Source organism: Kogia breviceps, chromosome 12, assembly GCF_026419965.1.
Source record: "Kogia breviceps isolate mKogBre1 chromosome 12, mKogBre1 haplotype 1, whole genome shotgun sequence".
Classification (NCBI taxonomy): Eukaryota; Metazoa; Chordata; class Mammalia; order Artiodactyla; family Physeteridae; genus Kogia; species Kogia breviceps.
In genome coordinates this window covers 6,136,859-6,156,839 of record NC_081321.1, presented here as the reverse complement: position 1 = coordinate 6,156,839, position 19,981 = coordinate 6,136,859, and the positions used below count along the sequence as shown (strand labels likewise).

The 19,981-nt window shown below is 49.9% G+C and overlaps 2 protein-coding genes across 7 annotated transcripts in view; one reads left to right on the top strand and one right to left on the bottom strand.

Moving 5' to 3' along the window:
• LRRC23 (leucine rich repeat containing 23) overlaps positions 1-1,860 on the bottom strand; it is a 6,928-nt gene extending 5,068 nt beyond the window's left edge. Inside the window, exons 1-4 of the mRNA XM_059082586.2 lie at positions 1,746-1,860; positions 938-1,110; positions 751-860; positions 45-298 (exon numbers count right to left, since the gene is read on the bottom strand). Coding sequence (XP_058938569.1) covers positions 45-298; positions 751-860; positions 938-1,060 — 487 coding nt within the window. The 5' untranslated portion in view covers positions 1,061-1,110; positions 1,746-1,860. The remainder of the gene's footprint in view (positions 1-44; positions 299-750; positions 861-937; positions 1,111-1,745) is intronic.
• SPSB2 (splA/ryanodine receptor domain and SOCS box containing 2) overlaps positions 1-19,981 on the top strand; it is a 26,303-nt gene extending 6,322 nt beyond the window's left edge. Inside the window, exons 1-5 of one of the 6 annotated variants that reach the window (XM_067008673.1) lie at positions 2,235-2,367; positions 10,626-10,911; positions 17,148-17,276; positions 17,915-18,665; positions 19,607-19,981. In XM_067008673.1, coding sequence (XP_066864774.1) covers positions 17,999-18,665; positions 19,607-19,734 — 795 coding nt within the window. In that variant the 5' untranslated portion in view covers positions 2,235-2,367; positions 10,626-10,911; positions 17,148-17,276; positions 17,915-17,998 and the 3' untranslated portion in view covers positions 19,735-19,981. Of the gene's footprint in view, positions 1-1,990; positions 2,065-2,233; positions 2,368-10,625; positions 10,912-17,147; positions 17,277-17,534; positions 17,755-17,914 lie in introns of those variants that run through there. The other 5 variants (XM_067008672.1, XM_067008670.1, XM_067008669.1 and 2 more) reach the window with 5 other exon arrangements.

Below are 19,981 nucleotides of genomic sequence, written 5' to 3'. Positions count from 1 at the left end.
CCGGGCGAGGAAGGAGTCTTGTGAGGCCCATCCTAAGGCCCTACCTTTGAGATCCAGGCTGGCCAGACGAGGATGAGAGATGCCCTCAGTGTCGGTGATCTGGTTATAGGCAAAGCTGGCGATCTGCAGGTAAGGCAGTTCATTCAACCGGGCACTCCGCAGCTGGTTGCCATCAGCCTTGAGCCAGAGCAGGTGGGTGAGGAAATTGAGTGGGGACAAGTCTGTCAAGTGGTTTTCGGAAACATCCACGTAGCGCAGGTGGATGTAGGAGCGCAGCAAGTAGATGTCTGTCAGATCCCTAGGAGACGGTAGAGGCCAGGGTCGGGGTTAAGCATCCAGCAAGGACTGTCAGAGGTACTAAAGCAGAAGGCAGTATGGAGATGGCTTAGAGTGGAGAGAAGAGTGGCTGACAGAAGGGAGGGCTGGGGAGGGGGAAGAGAAGGTAGGTGGGTTCTCAGTGGTGGGCAGGGACCTTGTGTCTGTGAAGGGCCGAGAAGCGACACTCTGAAAGACAAGTGAGGGAGTCCATCAGGAATCCCCACCCCCATTCCATACCCTCACAGCCTCCAATTGCCCAGGCCAGCTCTGACACAGGGAGTCACAGCGTCCTGAAAAGTAGACTCTATCCTTCCCTCCTCGCTGGTCCAGGAGGCCAGAGATCCAACCTCAGCCGAAACCCCCAGGATGGAGGCTGAGAAAGGACACTGGGTCCCACATCCTCAGACCTCTTCTGGTCCCCCATGAACACACCTGTCTTTAACCTCCAGCTTGACGTAAGCATGGGCCAGTCCATTACCCGTCTTGCAGAGCGTAGAAAGCCCTTCCTTCATCATGTCCTCTGTGAGAGGCATGGACATCCACTGCAGGAGGAAGCGGACTCAGGCATCCCTTTAACCTCAGCCCTTAAGCCCGGCCCCCTCTGTTTCCAAGCTCTCACTTCCTCAGAGTCTTCTCCCTCTTTCCTGTGGTCCTCCCACTCCTCTGTCTCCTTCTCATCGTCTTCCCTTTCCAGACCATCCAGGTCTGGCTCAAAGTCTTCCAGATCATCTTCATCTGACATTTGTCTTCCCTGCTGAAGGCTCTGGAGTCAAATCCAGCTAGGTTCCGGACCTGAGAAAGAAGGTCTCCTCAGCGTCTGCCAACGCTCCCTCCCCCACCTCCATGAATGGGTACCACCCCTCTCATCACCCGATCACCCCAGACCTCCTGCCGGCGATGCTTCTTTCCTCATCCCTGTGAATATCTCATTTTGACTCACAGCCTCCACTTCATACTTCCCACCGAGGACCCCTCTCACTTGGATGCCTTCCCAGACCCCCAAGACATTTCCTGCCTTTCTCAGGGCTGGATCCAACTCCTCCAGCAGCTCGGTGTCCAGCTTCCTGGACTTCCCTCTCCTTAGTTCTTCCCACTTCTGCCTTAAGCCACGTTCTCCTCCAAACTTCCCTACCACCCCCTCCCATCCCCTTCCATCTCTATAACCCCTGCTCTACTCCTTTCTTCTAACTCTCCCACGACGCGTAGACCCATTTCCCTGTCCCCTCTGGGACACCAGGCTGACGCGCAGCCTCCAACCCTCCCACTCAATCAATCCTCCTTTGCAAAGGGGCGCAGACCCTGGTTCTGCTCAGCTAGAAGCTGTACTGGAGAGGTCTTGGCCCCGAGAGGGAAGGACTGTTTGGTAGAGGGCAAGGGAGAAGGAGTTGTGTACTGCTGTTATGGCAACGGGGGGGGCAGGCACTCGCCTCCCGCAGCTGGCAGCCGTTGAGAGAAGAGGTGCAAAAAACCGAACTGAAAATCAGCCGCGAAGCGTGTGGACCGGTAGTTGCCTGGTTACGTCCCAGTCCTAGGAACCCGGATGAGGGGCGGTAATTGGCCCCGGGCTGAAAAAGCCAGTGGGCGAGGCTTAGTAGAGCTGAGGGGCGAGACAGGGGCGCGGCTAGCCATTGCATCATGGGAGACCTTAAAGGAACCGGACAACCTCACTGCAGAAGTACAGTGAATTCAAAAGAAACTCATTCCCTGAAGCAAAAGGTGGGGAGGAAGGGCAAGAAATACCAAGTGGTGGGTGGCGCAGTGGTTAAGAATCCACCTGCCAGGACTTCCCTGGTGGCGCAGTGGTTAAGAATCCGCCTGCCAATGCAGGAAACACGGGTTCGAGCCCTGGTCCGGGAAGATTCCACATGCTGCGGAGCAGCTGAGCCCGTGTGCCACAACTACTGAAGCCCACGCGCCTAGAGCCCATGTTCCGCAGCAAGAGAAGCCACCGCAATGAGAAGCCCGCACACCACAACAAGAGTAGCCTCCTCTCACCACAACTAGAGAAAACCCATGCACAGCAAGGAAGACCCAATGCAGCCAAGATAAGTAAATAAATAAACTTATTTTTTAAAAAAAGAAATGCCAAGTGGTATTTGGTCTGGTTCCCCCACCAATAATTATTGGTCCCACCCAATAATTATTTTCAGGTAGACCTCCGGCAGGTAGCTTCCTGGAGTGGAAGGAGCCCAGGCCCGATGTATCTTTGTGTGTGTGTGTGTGTGTGTGTGTGTGTGTGTGTGTGTGTGTGTGGTACGCGGGCCTGTCACTGCTGTGGCCTCTCCCGTTGCGGAGCACAGGCTCCGCACGCGCAGGCTCAGTGGCCATGGCTCACGGGCCCAGCCGCTCCGCGGCACGTGGGACCTTCCCGGACCGGGGCACGAACCCGCGTCCCCCGCATCGGCAGGCGGACTCTCAACCACTGCGCCACCAGGGAAGCCCGGTGAGGTTTTTTTTTTTTTATATGTCTATGTATTTGTATTTGTATTTATTTTACAAAATGCCTTTTCATGTCCTTTTTCATGTTCCTGCTAAGTCATTAATTTTAAAAATTGATTTGTAGGAGCTTTATATGATCTGAATATTAACTGTGGTGGAAACTGCCAGTTTCTTACCTGATATTCATGCTTTCCATATTTCTTACTAACAGAACTGTTTTTAAACGGTGTATATAAATGAAGTTATACAACATGTGGTCCTTTGCGTCCGGCTTCTTTCACTTAGCATTATGTTTTCAGAGTTCATCTGTGTTGTAGCTGCATCACTACTTCATCCCACTTAATTGCTGGACAGCATTCCATGGTATGGTTTATACCACATTTTATTTTATTTCTTCATTCATCAGTTGAGAGACATTTGGTTCTTTCCATTTTTTGGCTATTACGAATAATGCTACTGTGAACATTTATGTAAAAATTTTTGTGTGGCCGAATATTTCCGTTTCCCTCGGTTATACACCCAAATAGTATCAATTAAAAAGATAATAGTTTTAGTATCAAGATATTGAATTCCATACAGTAATGAATGGATTCCAAAGGAGGACATGATTCTTTGCCATGTGGATATTTCATTCTAAAATATTTACAGTTTCAACATATTCATTTATTCAACTATGAATATTGAGTGCTTACTAGGTACCAGGCATTTTGCTAGGAGTCTGGAATGAAATGTTACAAATAGAACCAGACCTCATATATTTCAACTAGTTTATTGGCAATTTTTTCCTTGCAAGTGGAATTGTAAGTGGATCATATGGTAACTCTATATTTATCCTTTGAGAAACTGCCAAACTGCTTTCCAAAGTGGCCGCCCCACATTACATTTCCACCAGCAGTGTTTGAGGGTTCTAATATCCTGGCCAACATTTACTATTACCTGTTTTTGATTATAGCTGTCCTAGTGGATATGAAGTGGTATTTCTTTGTGGTTTTGATTTGCATTTCCCTGATGGCTAAAGATGTTAAGCATCTTTTTTGTTTTCATTGGCCATTTGTATATTTTCCTTGAGGAACTGTCTGTTTAAACTCTTTGCTTATTTTGTAATTGAACTTTTTTGTCTTCTCATTCTTGAGCTAACAGAACTTTTATATTATTGGGGCAACACTGTGCCCAGCTTAAAAAATATATATATTTCTCACCCTCCATTCACTGCTGATAAGTCAGTTAGTGAAACTTCTAGAATGTCCCTTTTTCCTCCTCCCCTTTCTCTTACTTCCTCTGTAAAGTAGAAATGTGATGGCAGGAGTTCCAGCAACCACATGGGGCTGTGAGATGACCCAGAGAATATGAGCCACATGCTAAGATGCAAGAACAAAAGTAGAAAGCAGCCTACGATAGAGAAAATATCATGAAGCTATCATATCACCACTGAACTGCCTGTCTCCAGACTTATTTTATATAAAGAGAAAAACTGGTTAAGCCACTGGGTTTGGGGAATCTATGTTGTAGCCAAATGCAATTCTTAGTTGATTATAACAAATTATCTCAAAACTTAGTAGCTTAAAACATTTATTATCTCAGTTTCTGTGAATCAGGAATCTAAAAGTATCTTAGCTTGGGCTACAGTTATCTGACGGATTGACTGGGCCTGGAGATGGTTCTGTAACATGGTTGTTAGCAGGACTGTTCCTTGCCATATGGGCTTCTCCACAGGACTGCCTTTGTGTCCTCACAATTAGGCAGCTGGCTTCCCCCAGGAGAGAAGGAGACCAGGGTGGGAGCCACTGTGACTTTTATGACTTAGTCTCCAAAGTCACACAGATCACTTCCACTTTATTCTATTTTTAGCAGCTAGTCACTAAGTGCAGCTCACACTTAAGTAGAGGGAAAATAGGCTCCACCTCTTGAAGAGAAGAGTATCAAAGAATTGGTGGGCGTGGGCTTTTTCGTCGTTTGTTTTGTTTTGTTTGTTTTTTTGGCCGCACCAAGCGAAGCCTGCCCTGCGGAAACTTAGTTGCCTGACCAGGGATCAAACCCAGGCCCCTGGCAGTGGAAACATGGAGTCCTAACCACTGGACCGCCAGGGAATTCCTGGTGGGCATATTTTTAAACCACCACACATATATTTTAACTTTTTGTCTTTTATAAACACTGAAAATGTTTTCCTAGTTTGTCTTTTCACTTTGTTTATAGAGTGTCGCCTTAAAGAAGTGATTAATCCCATCCTTACCTACTGATTTGAAATGCCATTATATATATATATATATAAAACCCTGGACTATTATTTTCCATTGACCTATGTATAATATATATATAGCTATTTCTGCTCTAGTACCACACTGTCATAACTATTGATTTTTCTATGTATATAATTTATCCTGCTATCTTATTAGTTCTAGTAATAGAATAGTCTGTCTATTGGATAGAGAAGTAGAGGAATTCAATAAATTTTAAGATGCTAAATTCTTAAAATAGACAGAAAATGCAGAGTAACTACATATATATGAATATATATATATAATGATTCATTGAAGGTGGAAGAATCTGGGGTAAGGAGGGGGGCGTGGAGAGGAAAGTTCAACAGGACTCTGCAACTGGATGGACATAGAGTATGAAGAAGAGGAATATACCCAAGGTTTGCCTGAAGCTAGTGTTCCTGGGGAAATAGTACTGGCAAGGAAAGGAACAGAAAGGTTTGATCTTGGAGATTTGGCAGATGATCGATTTCTTTGGGACTTACTGAGGTTGAAATGGTAGTGGGACATCCAGGTGGAGATGTCCATTAGACCACCGGAAACAGGGAGCTAGAGCTGAGCTTCAGGGTTGGCTGGTCCTTCCCCTCCGCTATGTCCTCCAGGACTGCAGTCCGCAGTACTGTACTGCCTTCCCCTGTGGCTGTCTTCCCGTTGTCATGTGATGGATGCAGAGAGCAATCTGCGATCCAGGTGAAACCATCCACATTCAGCCAGAGAGAGTTTCTTCCTGCTGCTTTCTCATAATGATCTCGGAGGTCAGCGAGATCCGAGGTCATAACGATGTCGCTGACAGCGGTCAGCGATCCTGAAGAGAGATCTTACTTATTGAACCTGAGTAGCCTGGAGGAAAACCAGGAATCCACTAGACCACTAGGGGCTAGAGGCTAGAAACAAAGTGGCTCCTGCTCTTTCCCCCGTTGAAAGTACGAATGTTCCAAGGAGACAAAAACTGTAAAAACAGGTACCAAGTTTATTATTAGAGACAGAGCACAGTGTATGGGAGGAGTTTGTTTATTTAAGTCAGAAGCTAGGCAGAAATACACACCCAGAGAGGAGTGTGGGAGTCCTGAAAGAGGAGCATCGTAAAGAGGTGATTTAAATCACTTATATAGGACAGTCCTTCCGGTCTTTGTTTACATTGGGCCAATTATCTCGTTTCTTTTTTCACACCTGACTGGCCCCAGGACCCTCCCCAACATACATGCGCCCCCAACATGCGTGTGCAACTTTTTGCTAAGATGGATGCCACCGCAGAGGCCTGTGGGTGCATGTCCACACTTACTACGGGGTGGGGCCCCCCTCCCTTTTTGACCCCCAAGGAGCCTTCCTGCGCATGTGCAGACAGGGAAGGCTTCCTTGGCCGCAGGAGTGAGCACCTTATCTCTTTACTTTAGCAGAGTTGAGCTTCTGCCACTAGCTTTGTCCTTGGAGTGTCTGGGTGAGAACAAAGCTTCAGTTTTACTCCACTTGACAAACCCCAGCTGTCCAGCCCAGGGGCCCATCTATCTCCTACCTCGGGCAGAGCAAAGAACCTTCTTTTCCAGCATACCCCACTACACTTGGATTCAGTTTAATGTGAGATAATAAATGAGATGATCCTTATGAGATGTCCTTTAACACCATTTGGTCAGAGTTTCTGTGACTCAGTAGAAAGCATCTCGATATACCCGTCCTTGCAAAATTAGTGATAGATACTCAGAAGACATTTTTTTTTTTTGGCTTCACCGTGCACCTCTCACTGAATTCCTTCTGCGTTGAGACACAAAGAACCTGAGCCTCAGTAAAGTCCAGACACCAGGTGATTCTAATTAAAAGACCAGGGGGTTCAAGTCCCAATCAGGGTTCTGGCTGGTTTTGAGACCCGGCCACGTGGGTTCAAGTCCCAATCTGGGTTTAGACTGGGTTCGAGTCCCGGTACGGGGGTTCAAGTCCAAATCTGAGGTGCACGGTTTCAGCAGGAAAAAAAAAAAAAAGATTACTGTTAATAAAAGAAAACTATACATCTCAAGTTAAGAAATTTAGCGCTTTTCTGTGTCTGGGAAGATGCAAAGTCTGGGCTCACTGAAATCATTCCTTTGATGTGCACCTCAGCTATCTGGGGCCAGTCTCCTGTGTTTTCACATCCTGAGTTTCCTCAGGTTCATCGTGGGGAGTGACTGCAGTCTGATGGCTGCTAGGTGGCAGGTATTCTTTGTCTCCTTCCTGGGTTCCCTCAGGGCTCACCAGCTCACCACTGGAGGGCTGCAATCGCTGATGACTGTGACATCCTTTGTTTACCGATATGGCCGGCAATGTTTTATTTCTCAGTCTTGATTCCATCTACTTCTTTCCATCTTCTGTGACACCTCTCTGGCCCAAACTATTATCATCACTCTCTGGAACTAGTACAATAGCCTCCTAAATCGTCTTACTGATTCCACACTCTCTCATCCAACCATCTTTCAAGAGCAGCCATAGTAAGCTTTTTCAAACGTAAAGAGAAGCCTCTGGCTTTTCCTATTGCTCTTAGGATAAAATGGTTACTCATCACCCTAGCCTAGAAGCAAAGCCTGAAACCCAGCAGGACCCTGTGGAGCCCTCCCTGGTACAAATCCTTTCTGTGTCCCCAGTTTCTTATTTGTAGAAAATAGGCTTCATTCACAAACTTCCCTGAATTCCAAAGGGCAGGTTCAAACAGTTGCTAATCAGGGAAGGGAGGGAATGCAGAAAAAAGGGAGAGCAGTGAAGAAACAATAGTGCAACCTTGGGGCAGGGTCCTGGTTCCTCCCCAAGGAATATACATAATAATACCTTTGAGGTTCCCTGATGGCACAGTGGTTAAGAATCCGCCTGCCAATGCAGGGGACACGGACACGGGTTCGATCTCTGGTCCGGGAAGATCCCACGTGCCGTGGAGCAACTAAGCCCATGTGCCACATCTACTGAGCCTGCGCTCTAGAGCCCACAGGCCACAACTAGTGAAGCCCCCGCAGTCCTAGAGCCCGCGCACCACAACAAAGAGTAGCCCCCACTCAGAACTAGGGAAAGCCTGTGCACGGCAACAAAAGACCCAAATGCAGCAAAAAATAAATAAATTTTAAAAAATAATAATAATACCTTTTAGCTCTTCTGCAGGAACTAAGGCCCCCACCCAGGTGGAGGATGGCACCCGCCCTGTTACCTCACCACCAACCAATCAGAAGAAAGTCACACCCTGTAGCCCTCACCCCAAATTTTGCCTATAAAAATTTCTCCCCCCAAACCATCAGGAAGTTCTGGGTTTTTGAGCCCAGACCACCTGTTCTCCTTGCTTGGCCCTGCAATAAACCTTTCTTTGCTCCAAACTCCAACGTTTTGGTTTGTTTGGGCTCATCATGCATTGGGTACATGAACTTGTGCTCTGTAGCAAGCCCAGCAAGGTCTGTCATGACCTTTGCTATTGAGCTCCAGCCACACTTGGGTCACAGGGCCAGTTCTGAAACCGTGCAACCCAGATTGGGACTTGAACGAACGGTTTTTTAATTGAGATCACACACCTGGTCTCAGGACTTAAAGAAGCTCAGGTTCTTGATGTCTCATGGCAGAAAGAATTCAGTGAGAGACAAAGTGACAGGTAAGAAGTGGACTTATTTAGAGAGAAACACACTCCAGAGACAGAGTGTGGAAGGCGAGAGGCCCTGAAATATGGGGGTGGTTAGTTTCTATGGGTTGGGTCATTTCATAGGCTAATGCGTGGGAGGATTATTCCAACTGTTTCGGGGAGGGGGGGGGATTTCCAGGAACTGGGCCACTGCCCACTTTTGGGCCTTTTATGGTTAGCCTCAGAACTGTCCTGGCGCTTTGGGGTGTGTCATTTAGCATATGCTAATATATTACAATGAGTGTATAATGAGGCTCAAGGTCCACTGGAAGTCGAAACTTCTGCCATCTTGGACCTGGTTGGTTCTAACCAGTTTTTGTCCTGTCGTATGGCTACATCATTCTTTTAAAGATTGTGCCCTGCCCCCTTCCCTCCTGTTTCGGTTCCTTCTCCCACCTAACTCCCTCCTTCTTGTGGCTTTCACTTATATTCTTTTCTTTTGTGTGGAACCCTTAACTAACACCTTGATACTGAACCAAACTTGGATCTGCTTGCCCGTGCACAGTAAAGCCAATCTAATGACACCACGTTGTGGTGAAGGAAAATGCAGTGTTTATTGCAGGGCTGCAAGAGAGCAGCCCAGGGCAGCTGGTGCTTAAAACACTCAAACTTCCCATGGGTTTCAGCAAAGCAATTTTAAAGGCCAGGGGAGGAAGGGGGAGTCCCAGTGTATGTGATCAGCTCGTGTACAATTTTCTGAATGGTGAGGTAACAGGCCCATGTCACGGGTTAACATTATCAATCCTTAGACACCAGTAAGGCTATGTGCTCATGGCCATCAAGTGGTTAATTTCTTCCACTTGGTGGTGGTTCTAGCATCTATGAAACAACTCAGGAAATGTGCATCAGATACCATCATCTAGGTACTTTGGAGAGGAGCTATAAAACAGAGGCTGTGTGGGAGGGGCTGTCCCAGGAAGGCCCATAGGGTCCTGCTCGGTTACATCCTGAGGTCTTATAGGCCTTCTCAGAAAGGCCATTCTTCTTTCCTTTTTCTTTAATTAATTAATTAATTTTATTTATTTATTTTTGGCTGCCTTGGGTCTTCATTGCTGCATATGGACTTTCTCGAGTTGCAGCGAGCAGGCGCCACTCTTTGTTGCAGTGCACAGGCTTCTCATTGCGATGGCTTCTCTTGTTGCAGAGCACGGGCTCTAGGCGTGTGGGCTTCAGTAGTTGTGGCTCGTGGACTCAACAGTTGTGGCTCGAGGGCTCTAGAGCGCAGGCTCAGTAGTTGTGGCTCGTGGGCTTAGTTGCTCCGCAGCATGTGGGATCTTCCTGGACCAGGGCTCGAACCCATGTCCCCTCCATTGGCAGGCGGATTCTTAACCACTGCGCCACCAGAGAAGTCCAGAAATGCCGTTCTTAACCATAATCTAAATTAGGATTCCCTTTTACAGGGCCCTGCTTCTCCTTGATGGCAGCAAACACAATTTGTCTTTATACCTGAATTTGTGGATCGAGTTTGTTCCTTTCCAAATGTCATCAAGTACTTCTATGTCAGCTTCTTCTAACCCCAACAGACCTTCAGTTTTGCTCTGCATCCCTACCGCCCAGGCCCAGTGCATGCCACATAGTAAGTGCTCAATAAATACTTGCAGAATGAATATTAAATGTGATTTTTTAAGGTAATTAAGAACTTCCGGCCCTCAATTTGGATTTGCTGTATAGATGAAATGCCTTTAGCTCCTCCCTCCACTTTGTGAATCACTAAAGAGTGAACAAAGGACAAACCAGGGAGCTAGCCCCACTTAGGATTCACTAGAAGGAAGTGAAGGCCCTGAAGGATATAAAGGTGGAGAAAAACTCAGTCTTTTAAAAGTTAGCAATGATAAACAAAGGGGCATTCGATTTGGCAAGTAAGACTTTTGATGACTGACTGATCTAGGCTGGCAGAGTTTAAGAGGGAGTGCGTTTTGTAGGCGTGCTCCTTTCCCCTGTAGTTTCTAGAATAACCTGGGTGTCTCCTACTTCCGGCCTCGTTTTCATCCCAGGTGAACACAAATACTGTCTCCTGTGGAGGGTCCCTAGACAGAACTACGCTGACCGTGGGAAGAGGAGAGAGGTGGGAAGTAAGGACGGTTTTTTGAGTGACGGAGGAAGAAAGCCCTTCAAACATAGATAAACTCCATCAGCAGATCTCCTATTAGCAGATCTGCTGAAGCACTAGTTCCTGCTACTCTCCCGTGGAACCCGGCCCCTCATTGGCCCTCACTTCCGCACTGGGGCCTTTGTTCCGGCGCAAAATGTTCCAGACGCAAACGCCGGCGCCGGAAGGAGGTGAGCGGGGGCGGGAGCTTGCAGGCCCACGGCGGCCCTCTGCGGCGGGCGTGGCGGGCGTGGCGGGCGTGGCGGGCGTGGCGGGCGTGGCGGGCGTGGCGGGCGTGGCGGGCGTGGCGGGCGTGGCGAAGACCGCTTCACCGCTGCGGCCGCTGGGAGGCGCGCGAGCCACTCGGGCGGCCCGTCCGCCGCGCTTGCGCACGTAACCGCGCACGCGCACGTAACCGCGCACGTGACCGCCACCCTGGGGAGTCAGCATGTCCCTCCTCCCGCTGCGCCGCTGTTACGTAGACGGCGCCCGGGCGGTAGCGCGGGTGTGACGTCTGCTTCAGGCCGCGTTTCCTGCAGTCGCCATTTCGTCCCCGCCCGGGGATTTGGCGCATTGGCTTCTCATTTTTTTGAGCCCCGTTGCTACCGTTTACCAGCTCTAGTCACAAAGAAGTCGTTTAACCTTTCGGAGCCTGTCTTTGTGAATCTGTAAACATTGGGCCGTCTTCGTTGTGGGGATTGAGATGTGGTGGGGTTTCATCATAGGCACCCTTAAAGTGAGCGCAACGATTCTCAGATTAAATAGGGCGGAAGGTCTCCAGCCACCTTTCCACGCGAGCGGGAGGAGGCGGGAGACTGGACTCTGTACTCTCAGCCGGTTCTCAGCCTCTGTGTGTTTCTTGGGAGGCTGACTGGGTTCTAGTGTTTTGCTTTTCAAGCTAGATTCCAGTGTTTTAAGATGCCTCTTTTCCGCATAACACGACCCACCTGAAGGCAGTCTAACCATTTCATCTGGCGCCCAACCAAAGAAACAGATATCCCTTCCCATGCTGGAAGAAAAATGACCTTACTTAAGGAGGGGCAGTGTGTCCATCTCCAACGTGGCACATGAGTATGATCTCAAGAAATCACATGTGGGCCTTCCCTGGTGGCACCGTGGTTAAGAATCTACCTGCCAACGCAGGGGACCCGGGTTCGAGCCCTGGTCCAGGTAGATCCCACATCTTCCTGGGCGGAGCAACTAAGCCTGTGCACCACAACTACTGAGCCTGCCCTCTAGAGCCTGTGAGCCACAACTACTGAGCCGGCGAGCCACAACTCCTGAAGCCTGCGCGTCTAGAGCCTGTGCTCCGCAACAAGAGAAGCCACCGCAGTCAGATAACAACGCACCACAACGAAGAGTAGCCCCCTCGCCGCTACTAGAGAAAGCCGGCATGCAGCAGCCATAAATAAATAAATAAAATTTATTTTAAAAAAAATCACATGTGCAATCAAGATTCAACAGATTCGTGAAGCCAGGTCATCAAGTTCTATAACTTTTAAAGTGACAGCAAAGTACATGTGATAAATCTTGAAAAGCACTGAACTTATTCCTGGAAGAAATGAAGCAGAAGTACGTGCCTCACAATGGCCATACATGGCAGAAAAGGAAAAAGAAAAGCTCTTGGTCTCAAGTCACAGTTCACACCTCCGGCTCGAGAAGACAGCCTTGGGATGGAAGGATTTCAAAACCAGCCAAGGATGGCATAACAGTTTTAGCAACCAAAAACGTTCAAACTGTTGAGGCTGTATCAGTGGAGGAACAGGAAGCAAAAGCCACCCAGAGCTACTAAAAAGGAGTATTGGGCAAAGGCTAGCTTCCAGAATATAATGAGGCTGGTATCTTCTGATGGGGAAATGCCCAATTGCCATTAAAGTTCCAAACTAGAAACACAAGGCCCTGGTTTGATAGCAACTAATGACCTTGTGACCACCTCTCTCTTCTTCTCTCCTGGTGGCAGTGTAGCACTCTGTTTAATAAAGCCACAGAGTTCTACAGAGGTACAAATTCCAGTGCCCCCGCCCTCCTGCCATTTGTTTTGTTTTGTTGTTTGCTGTACTCTAGCAATCAAATGCAAAGTCCTGGGTGGCTGCAGCACTTTTCCTGATTTGGTTTTGCAGTTTACATTCTAGAAGCGAAGTAGGATCTCAGAGAGAAAAGCCTCGGCTTTGTTGTTGCTGCTCACGGGCTGCGGCAGTACCAGTCTGAGGTACCACACGCTTTATGAGTGTGCTCATAAACGCTTTGACGTCTTCTTCCCTCTAACATCACCCCTGTCCTTCATTCTGCTGATTCAGCATGAGTTGCTGTTGCAAAGGCACATGCATGAGGCTGAGTGAGATTCCTCCTTGACTCCCAGAGCCAACTGAATTGTAACCCTGATCTTAATGTGGTCATGAGTTGGAAGAGTTGAAAGTGCTCCGGTATTGCCAGTTGCATCCTTTATATTAAGCAGTCATGGAAACAAACCAAGCCTCAAATAGTCCTTGCTTGTTGGGAAGAATGTGTTTAGTATTTTAAGGGTTTTCTTTTTTTTAATTTTTAAAAATACATTTATTTATTTATTTATGGCTGCGTTGGGTCTTTGTTGCTGTGCGCAGGCTTTCTCTAGTTGCGGCGAGCAGGGGCTACTATTTGTTGCGGTGCGTGGGCTTCTCATCGCGGTGCCTTCTCTCGTTGCGCAGAGCACGGGCTCTCGGCGCGCGGGCTTCAGTAGTTGTGGCGCACGGGCTTAGTTGCTCCGCGGCATGTGGCGTCTTCCCGGGCCAGGGCTCGAACCCATGTTCCCTGCATTAGTAGGAGGATTCCTAACCACTGCGCCACCAGGGAAGTCCTTTAAGGGTTTTCTATTGACAAAGAAGTGAAACTCACTGTTTGGCCTAACAAGTGGATCATTATGGCTTTGTGGAAGAAATTAAAGAACTTGAGAGCCACAGAGAAACACTAATAAAAAGCTGAGGAACTGATAAAATCATCCCCAGAAGATAAAGATAGGAAGGACAGGAAGAGAAGAACAGTTCACATCTTCATAAACTTGTTGAAGTGTTCCATGCTGTAAAATACCTGAATGATTTACTTTCTTTTTTTTTTTTTTTTTGATTTAATTTCTGAATAAAATCCCTTCATGGAGAGAAACCTGAAAATTACATTTGGTTAAATCTATGCATTGTAATTCCTTGTAACCCGGAAATTCTGCACAGTAAGTATGCACCCAACAAAAATGAGTGCCTAGGTCCATCAAGAGATTCTGCAATACTGTACATAGTAGCTTTCTCTATAATAGCTGAAAATGGAAACAACTCACATGTCCATCAACAGTAGAATAGGTAAACTGTGGTATATGCATACAACAGAATACTGTAAAATGATGGAAGTAATGAGCTACCTTTTCATGCAACAACATGGATGTAAAAGTTAAAATTACTTGTAGCATTGTGGAACATTTGAGCTATTACCAACAAATGTTTGAGCAGTTCACGATTCGGTGGCAACAATTGGTGAAGAAACGTTTTAAACCACCAGCAGCTGAGCAGCTGCAACTTCTCAAACTGAACTGGAGTTGGCCTTGGATTAGGCTTGGTATCTGACCCCCAAGACGTGATGTCTTTATTTTTGTTGTCACACTGGCAAGACTATCCAGGTTGGGTGGATGACAAGTGTTCAAGTGTTCAGGTTCTTTTTTTTTTTTTTTTTTTTTTTTTTGCCGCACCTTGCAGCATGTGGAACCTTAGTTCCTGGATCAGGGATTGAACCTGTGCCCCCTGCAGTGGAAGCGCAGAGTCCTAACCGCTGGACTGCCAGGGAAGTCCTCACATCCTTCTTTTTAATATGCTTTCTTCTTTCTCTTTTTTTTTTTTTTTTTTTTTTTTTTTTTTTTTTTTTTTTTTTTTGTGCTACACGGGCCTCTCACTGTCGCGGCCTCTCCCGTTGCGGAGCACAGGCTCCGGACGCGCAGGCCCAGCGGCCATGGCTCACGGGCCCAGCCGCTCCGCGGCATATGGGATCCTCCCGGACCGGGGCACGAACCCGTGTCCCCTGCATCGGCAGGCGGACTCTCAACCACTGCACCACCAGGGAAGCCCTCTTCTTTCTCTTTAATTAAAACAATGTAAAATGTTATTCTGTACATCGCTGTATGTGTACTGCCATGTATTGTATTTTACCTGAAAGTAACATGCTGTACCTAATAGATGAGGTAAGTAAGGTATTTTCAAGGGTAATTTTAACTCTGAGACAAACCTGTCACCTTACCTCTGCCAACTCTCTATCTCCTAAAAATGTGAAGTGTGCAGCACAGTGCCTGACACACAGGAGGTGCCAGTTCAGTGCCTTCAGCCTGGACACCCACTTACCACGATCCACACACACTCTCTCACTAAAATTGCCGATGACCACAAAAGTCATGTATGTAATCAAACCTGAATTGTCTGCTGTGCTGTGTCCTCCTTGACCCTCTCCTCACTCTACACATTCTCTCCAGGGCTCCTCGTGTTCTCATAGTTAACTCCTGGCTAAAGGCTGATACACCTCCCAAATTTATATCTCCAGTCCAGGCCTCTCACTGCCCCCTCCAGACCCACCATTTTCTTTTTCTTTTCCAGACCTGCCACTGTCAAGCGTGTTCTGGATGGTTCCATTGGGTTGTTGCTCAGGCACCTCAAGAACACGTCTTAAAGTGAACTCACCATCTCTCTCTCCCACCCTCCTGCCCCTGCCCCCATTGGCTCCTCTTTCTGTCATCTCTGTCTTCTCGTGGCACCACCTTCCAAAAAAGTCTTCCAGGCTAGAAAACTTCCCTTTCTCTCTCTCCTTTCCCTGGCCTCAGCATCAGTCACCAGGTCTTGCAGTTTCATCAGTGTTTCTTGAACTCTTTTCATCCTTATTTTGACTGCCCTATTCCAGGCTCTCAACACTTGTCACCTGGGCCACTCCACTGCTGCCGGGATGGTTTTTCTAAAAGGAGTTTCTGACCATGTTCCTCTCCCGCCTCTCTCCTACGTGGCTTCCCCATCACCCATCTGTCCTACAGGGTAACATTTGCATTCTTAACTTGGCCTGCAAGCCCTCCTGATCTCACGCCGACTTCCCTAGGCTTGCATCTCACGCTGTGGCAACCCTGAAATCTTCCAAGTTCCCCAAACCCAGCTACCGCTTCTGTTTTATTTTCATGTTGACCTCTCAGTCTAAATGTCTTATTCATGCAGCAACTCTAATCCAACCTCCAGTCCTGCAGAACCACCTCTCAGGCAAATTCCTTGTCATTCTTAAAGATTCAGCCCAGGGACTTTCCTGGCGGTCCAGTGGGTAAGACTTTGCGCTCCCCATACAGGGGGCCTAGGTTCGATCCCTGGTGGGGGAACTAGATCCCGCATGTATGCCGCAACTAAGAAGTCCACATGCCGCAACTAAGATCTGGTGTGCCACAACTAAGACCCCAGGCAGCCTAAATAAATAAAAAATAAATAAATACTGAAGAAAAAAAAAATTCAGCCCAGTGTCATCTCCTCCAGGACACTTTCCTTTCTGAACTGCTTGATCTCTGGTTAGGAGTCCCATCCTTTTTACTCCTATAGTACTTTCTGGATATCCAGAATTTTATCTACTGCACGATAAACTGTTTCATAAATGTCCTTGTAACTTCCTTGAAGATTCCCTGCTTAATCCTCAGTGCTCAGCACAGATGATTAAATTTGAATCAGAAACTAAGTGCTTTACATGTATATAACCTCACTGAATCCTCACTACAGCCTATGCAGTAGATACCAATAGTATCTCCATTTTACAGAGGGAGAAACAGGCATGAGGAGGTTAATAACTTTGTCCAAGGTCCCCCGCATACGGGCCTTCAGGTGTTCACACCCGGTCAGTCTGGCTCCACAGCTGGCATCATTTACCACTGATACTATATTGCCTCTCTATAAAGCGGGCACTTAGTAAATGTTAAGGAAACAGGAATAGCTATGCTTAGTGAGTACAAACTAGCTAGCTGACTCTGTGCTAGGTGCTTCACCTGGATTATCTCAACTCCATAACAACCCTGTGAGGTAAGTACCATCATTATTCCCATTTTACATAAGAGAAAACAGCTTTAGAGAAGTCTGGCAACCTCTCCAAGGTCAGAGAACTAATTAGTGGTATAGCTTCACTCACAACCAAGGTCTTATCCACACACTCTACCAGATGAGGCCGACAGCTCAGGAATGGATTGACGCGTAGGATGAAGGCTAGAACAGCACGCAGACCCATGACGCCTACCGTTCAGAGCCAGAAACTCAAGAGTTCAGAAGCTCAGGGACAGAGCAGGCTGACTCACAACCCGGGTCAGAAAAAGATCAGCACAGTGACAGTGACCCAGAGTCACCAGGACTCGGAAATAGATGTCACCACAATGGAAGCCCTTCCTTGACCGCCTGTCCCATATCCCTAGGGGCTCAGGAGCTGCTGGCCCAGGAGCCTCAAAGTTCTTGACGGTGGAGAACAGAGCTCCAAAGCGATGATACCATGAAAGGGTTAACTCCGAGCTCGGGCGGCCAGGGGCGGACTCCAGAGAAGCCGGGTAAGATTTAAGCGCCTGGCCCGCCTCCGGGGCGGGGCCTCGGGGCGAGGAGAGGCCTGGGACCTTGACCAGAGGTTTACCGCCTGGGAATGGGCTCTACGCTCTACGTGCCCCCAGCGGCCCAGGCCGGAGCCGAGTGTTAACCGCCCGGCGAGGGGCCCCGCGGGGGCGCGGTCTCGGGCCGGGGCGCGACCTGAGACGTCAACAAAAGAGTTAACCGCCCGGAGGGGTCATGGGGGCGGGGCCTCGGGGCGGGGCGAGGCCTGGGGAGATGCTGGGGGCGGAAGAGGCGGGCGGTCCGCGCCCGGAGCGCTTCGGCCACTTTAGGCTGGACTGCACCGGAGTGCCGGCGACCTCGCGGCTCGGGAAGCCGAGCGAGGTTCGAGGGCGGTGACAGGGGTGCGGGGGCGCGCGAGGGGGAAGGTCCCTCGACAGGCCGAAAGGCGGCGAACTCGCGAGTCTCGAGAGACCGGGACAGGTGGGTGAGGGCAAGGTAGTGATGGGCCTGGGAGCTTTGGGGGAGCAGAGGGAGGAGCGGGGCGGTGAGCAAACCTGGGGAAAGGATGGGGGCGCCTGGGTGAGGAGTCCCCTCCAGGATACCTCGCGTCACACACTGTTCTCTCCCAACTCCTCTCTAGGTCGATCCCGACCGGGAGCTCGGCTTTCAGAAGAGAGACGCCCCAGCAAGCCTCTTTAGGAGAGTTCTCCAGCTCTTCACCTCCATGGGCCAGACAGCCTCGGTAGGGGGCGGCGGCAGCAGCACCCACACCCCGCAGGCCCTGTACCCTAACCTGTCTTGTCCCGAGGGCTTGGAGGAGCTGCTCTCGGCCCCCCCTCCTGACCTGGGGGCCCAACGGCGCCACGGCTGGAACCCCAAGGACTGCTCAGAGAACATCGAGGTCAAGGAAGGGGGGTTGTGCTTTGAACGGCGGCCCGTGGCCCAGAGCACTGATGGGGCCCGGGGTAAGAGGGGCTACTCGAGGGGCTTGCACGCCTGGGAGATCAGCTGGCCCCGGGAGCAGAGAGGCACCCACGCTGTGGTGGGCGTGGCCACGGCCCTCGCGCCGCTGCAGGCTGACCACTATGCGGCGCTGCTGGGCAGCAACAGCGAGTCGTGGGGCTGGGACCTTGGGCGCAGAAAGCTGTACCATCAGAGCGAGGGGCCCGAGGCCCCCCGGTATCCAGCCGGACCTCAGGGCGAGCAGCTGGAGGTGCCGGAGAGGCTGCTGGTGGTTCTGGATATGGAGGAGGGAACTCTGGGCTACGCTATAGGGGGCACCTACTTGGGGCCGGCCTTCCGCGGACTGAAGGGCAGGACCCTCTATCCAGCAGTAAGCGCTGTCTGGGGCCAGTGCCAGGTCCGCATCAGCTACCTGGGCGAAAGGAGAGGTGAGGCCTGGGGCAGGTGTGGGGAGAGTGAGTTCTGTCACTGGGGTCTGTGGTTTGGGGACGGAAGCTCAACGCCTTACAAGAGCAGAGGGAACTGGCCTTCATCTGACCCGCCTCCTACCCCTATTCAGTGCCGGGAATGGCTAAGAGTCTGCACAGCTGTTACCTAACTCAATCTTCCTAACAGCCATAGAGGTAAAAGTAAGGCTTGGGAAAGCAACTTGCTAGTGAGAGGTGAACCCTCAGAATGGAGTGAAGCGCTGTGGGGATAAGGGCTTCACAGGAGAGATCAGCCCCTGGAGCAAGAGGTGCAAAGGGTTAGATTTGTCCTGGGCTAGGTGTACAAGTCCCAGAGGAAGAGGACTGGCGGTGCCAGGCACCCAGGGTGTGTACCCGGCTCACTGGGCTCTGACTCTGACACGTACCTACTTCCTAACTCAGTAGAACCCCGGGAAGGAGCCATTGAGGTCCAGGCACCTGGAAGAGCAGTGAAGGAGGCAGGGCCTTGGGGCTGAGCGGACTTAACTGTTCTGCAGTTGCCAAGTCTGCAGCAGAGGGTGGCTGCCTCTCCCCTATAGCCCGTGGGAGCTATTGTAGAGTGGAGGAGGGCTACCCTTCCTTTCTCCTCCTCAGCCCCAGCTCTGGGGCCTCTCTGGATTCAAAGCCTGGGCCAGCTCCATGGTCACAGCCGCCTCGGCCTGTTGCTTAGAGGGCCTTACTTAGAGCTTCACCCCAAGTCCGACCCGGGACGTGTGAGATCCATGATGCGTCCGCCACAATAGCAGATGCAGAACTTCAGGGCACCTTAGACCTCCCCTGAACCGAGGTGGAAGCAGAGTTGCAGCAGGAAAACGGAAGGGACTCTGGGCAGGACCCCGTGGTTTGAGGATGTCTGGCTGGTGGCTGCGCCCCTACTTACCTTCCCTCATTCTCTCTCCCAGCCGAGCCACACTCCCTTCTGCACCTGAGCCGCCTGTGTGTGCGCCACGCCCTGGGGGATACGCGGCTAGGCCACATTTCTGCTCTGCCCTTGCCCCCCGCCATGAAGCGCTACCTGCTCTACCGGTGACCCCTGTGATACCACAGATTGCGCTGGGGCCTTGACCCACCCCTCGGGGGGAGGCAGCACTGCTGGCCTAGACCAGCTGCCTAAAGCCCGGGAGGATGGGTCCCACCCCACCCCAAGCTCTGGGGAGCACCACAGCCCCAGGGCCACCCAGAGGGTGGAAGGGAGGGAGCTGTTACTCAAGGCTGCGGCAGCCTGGGACACAAGACATTTCTGCAAGTAAAAGTTGGAAGAGATGTGCTGCTGTAGA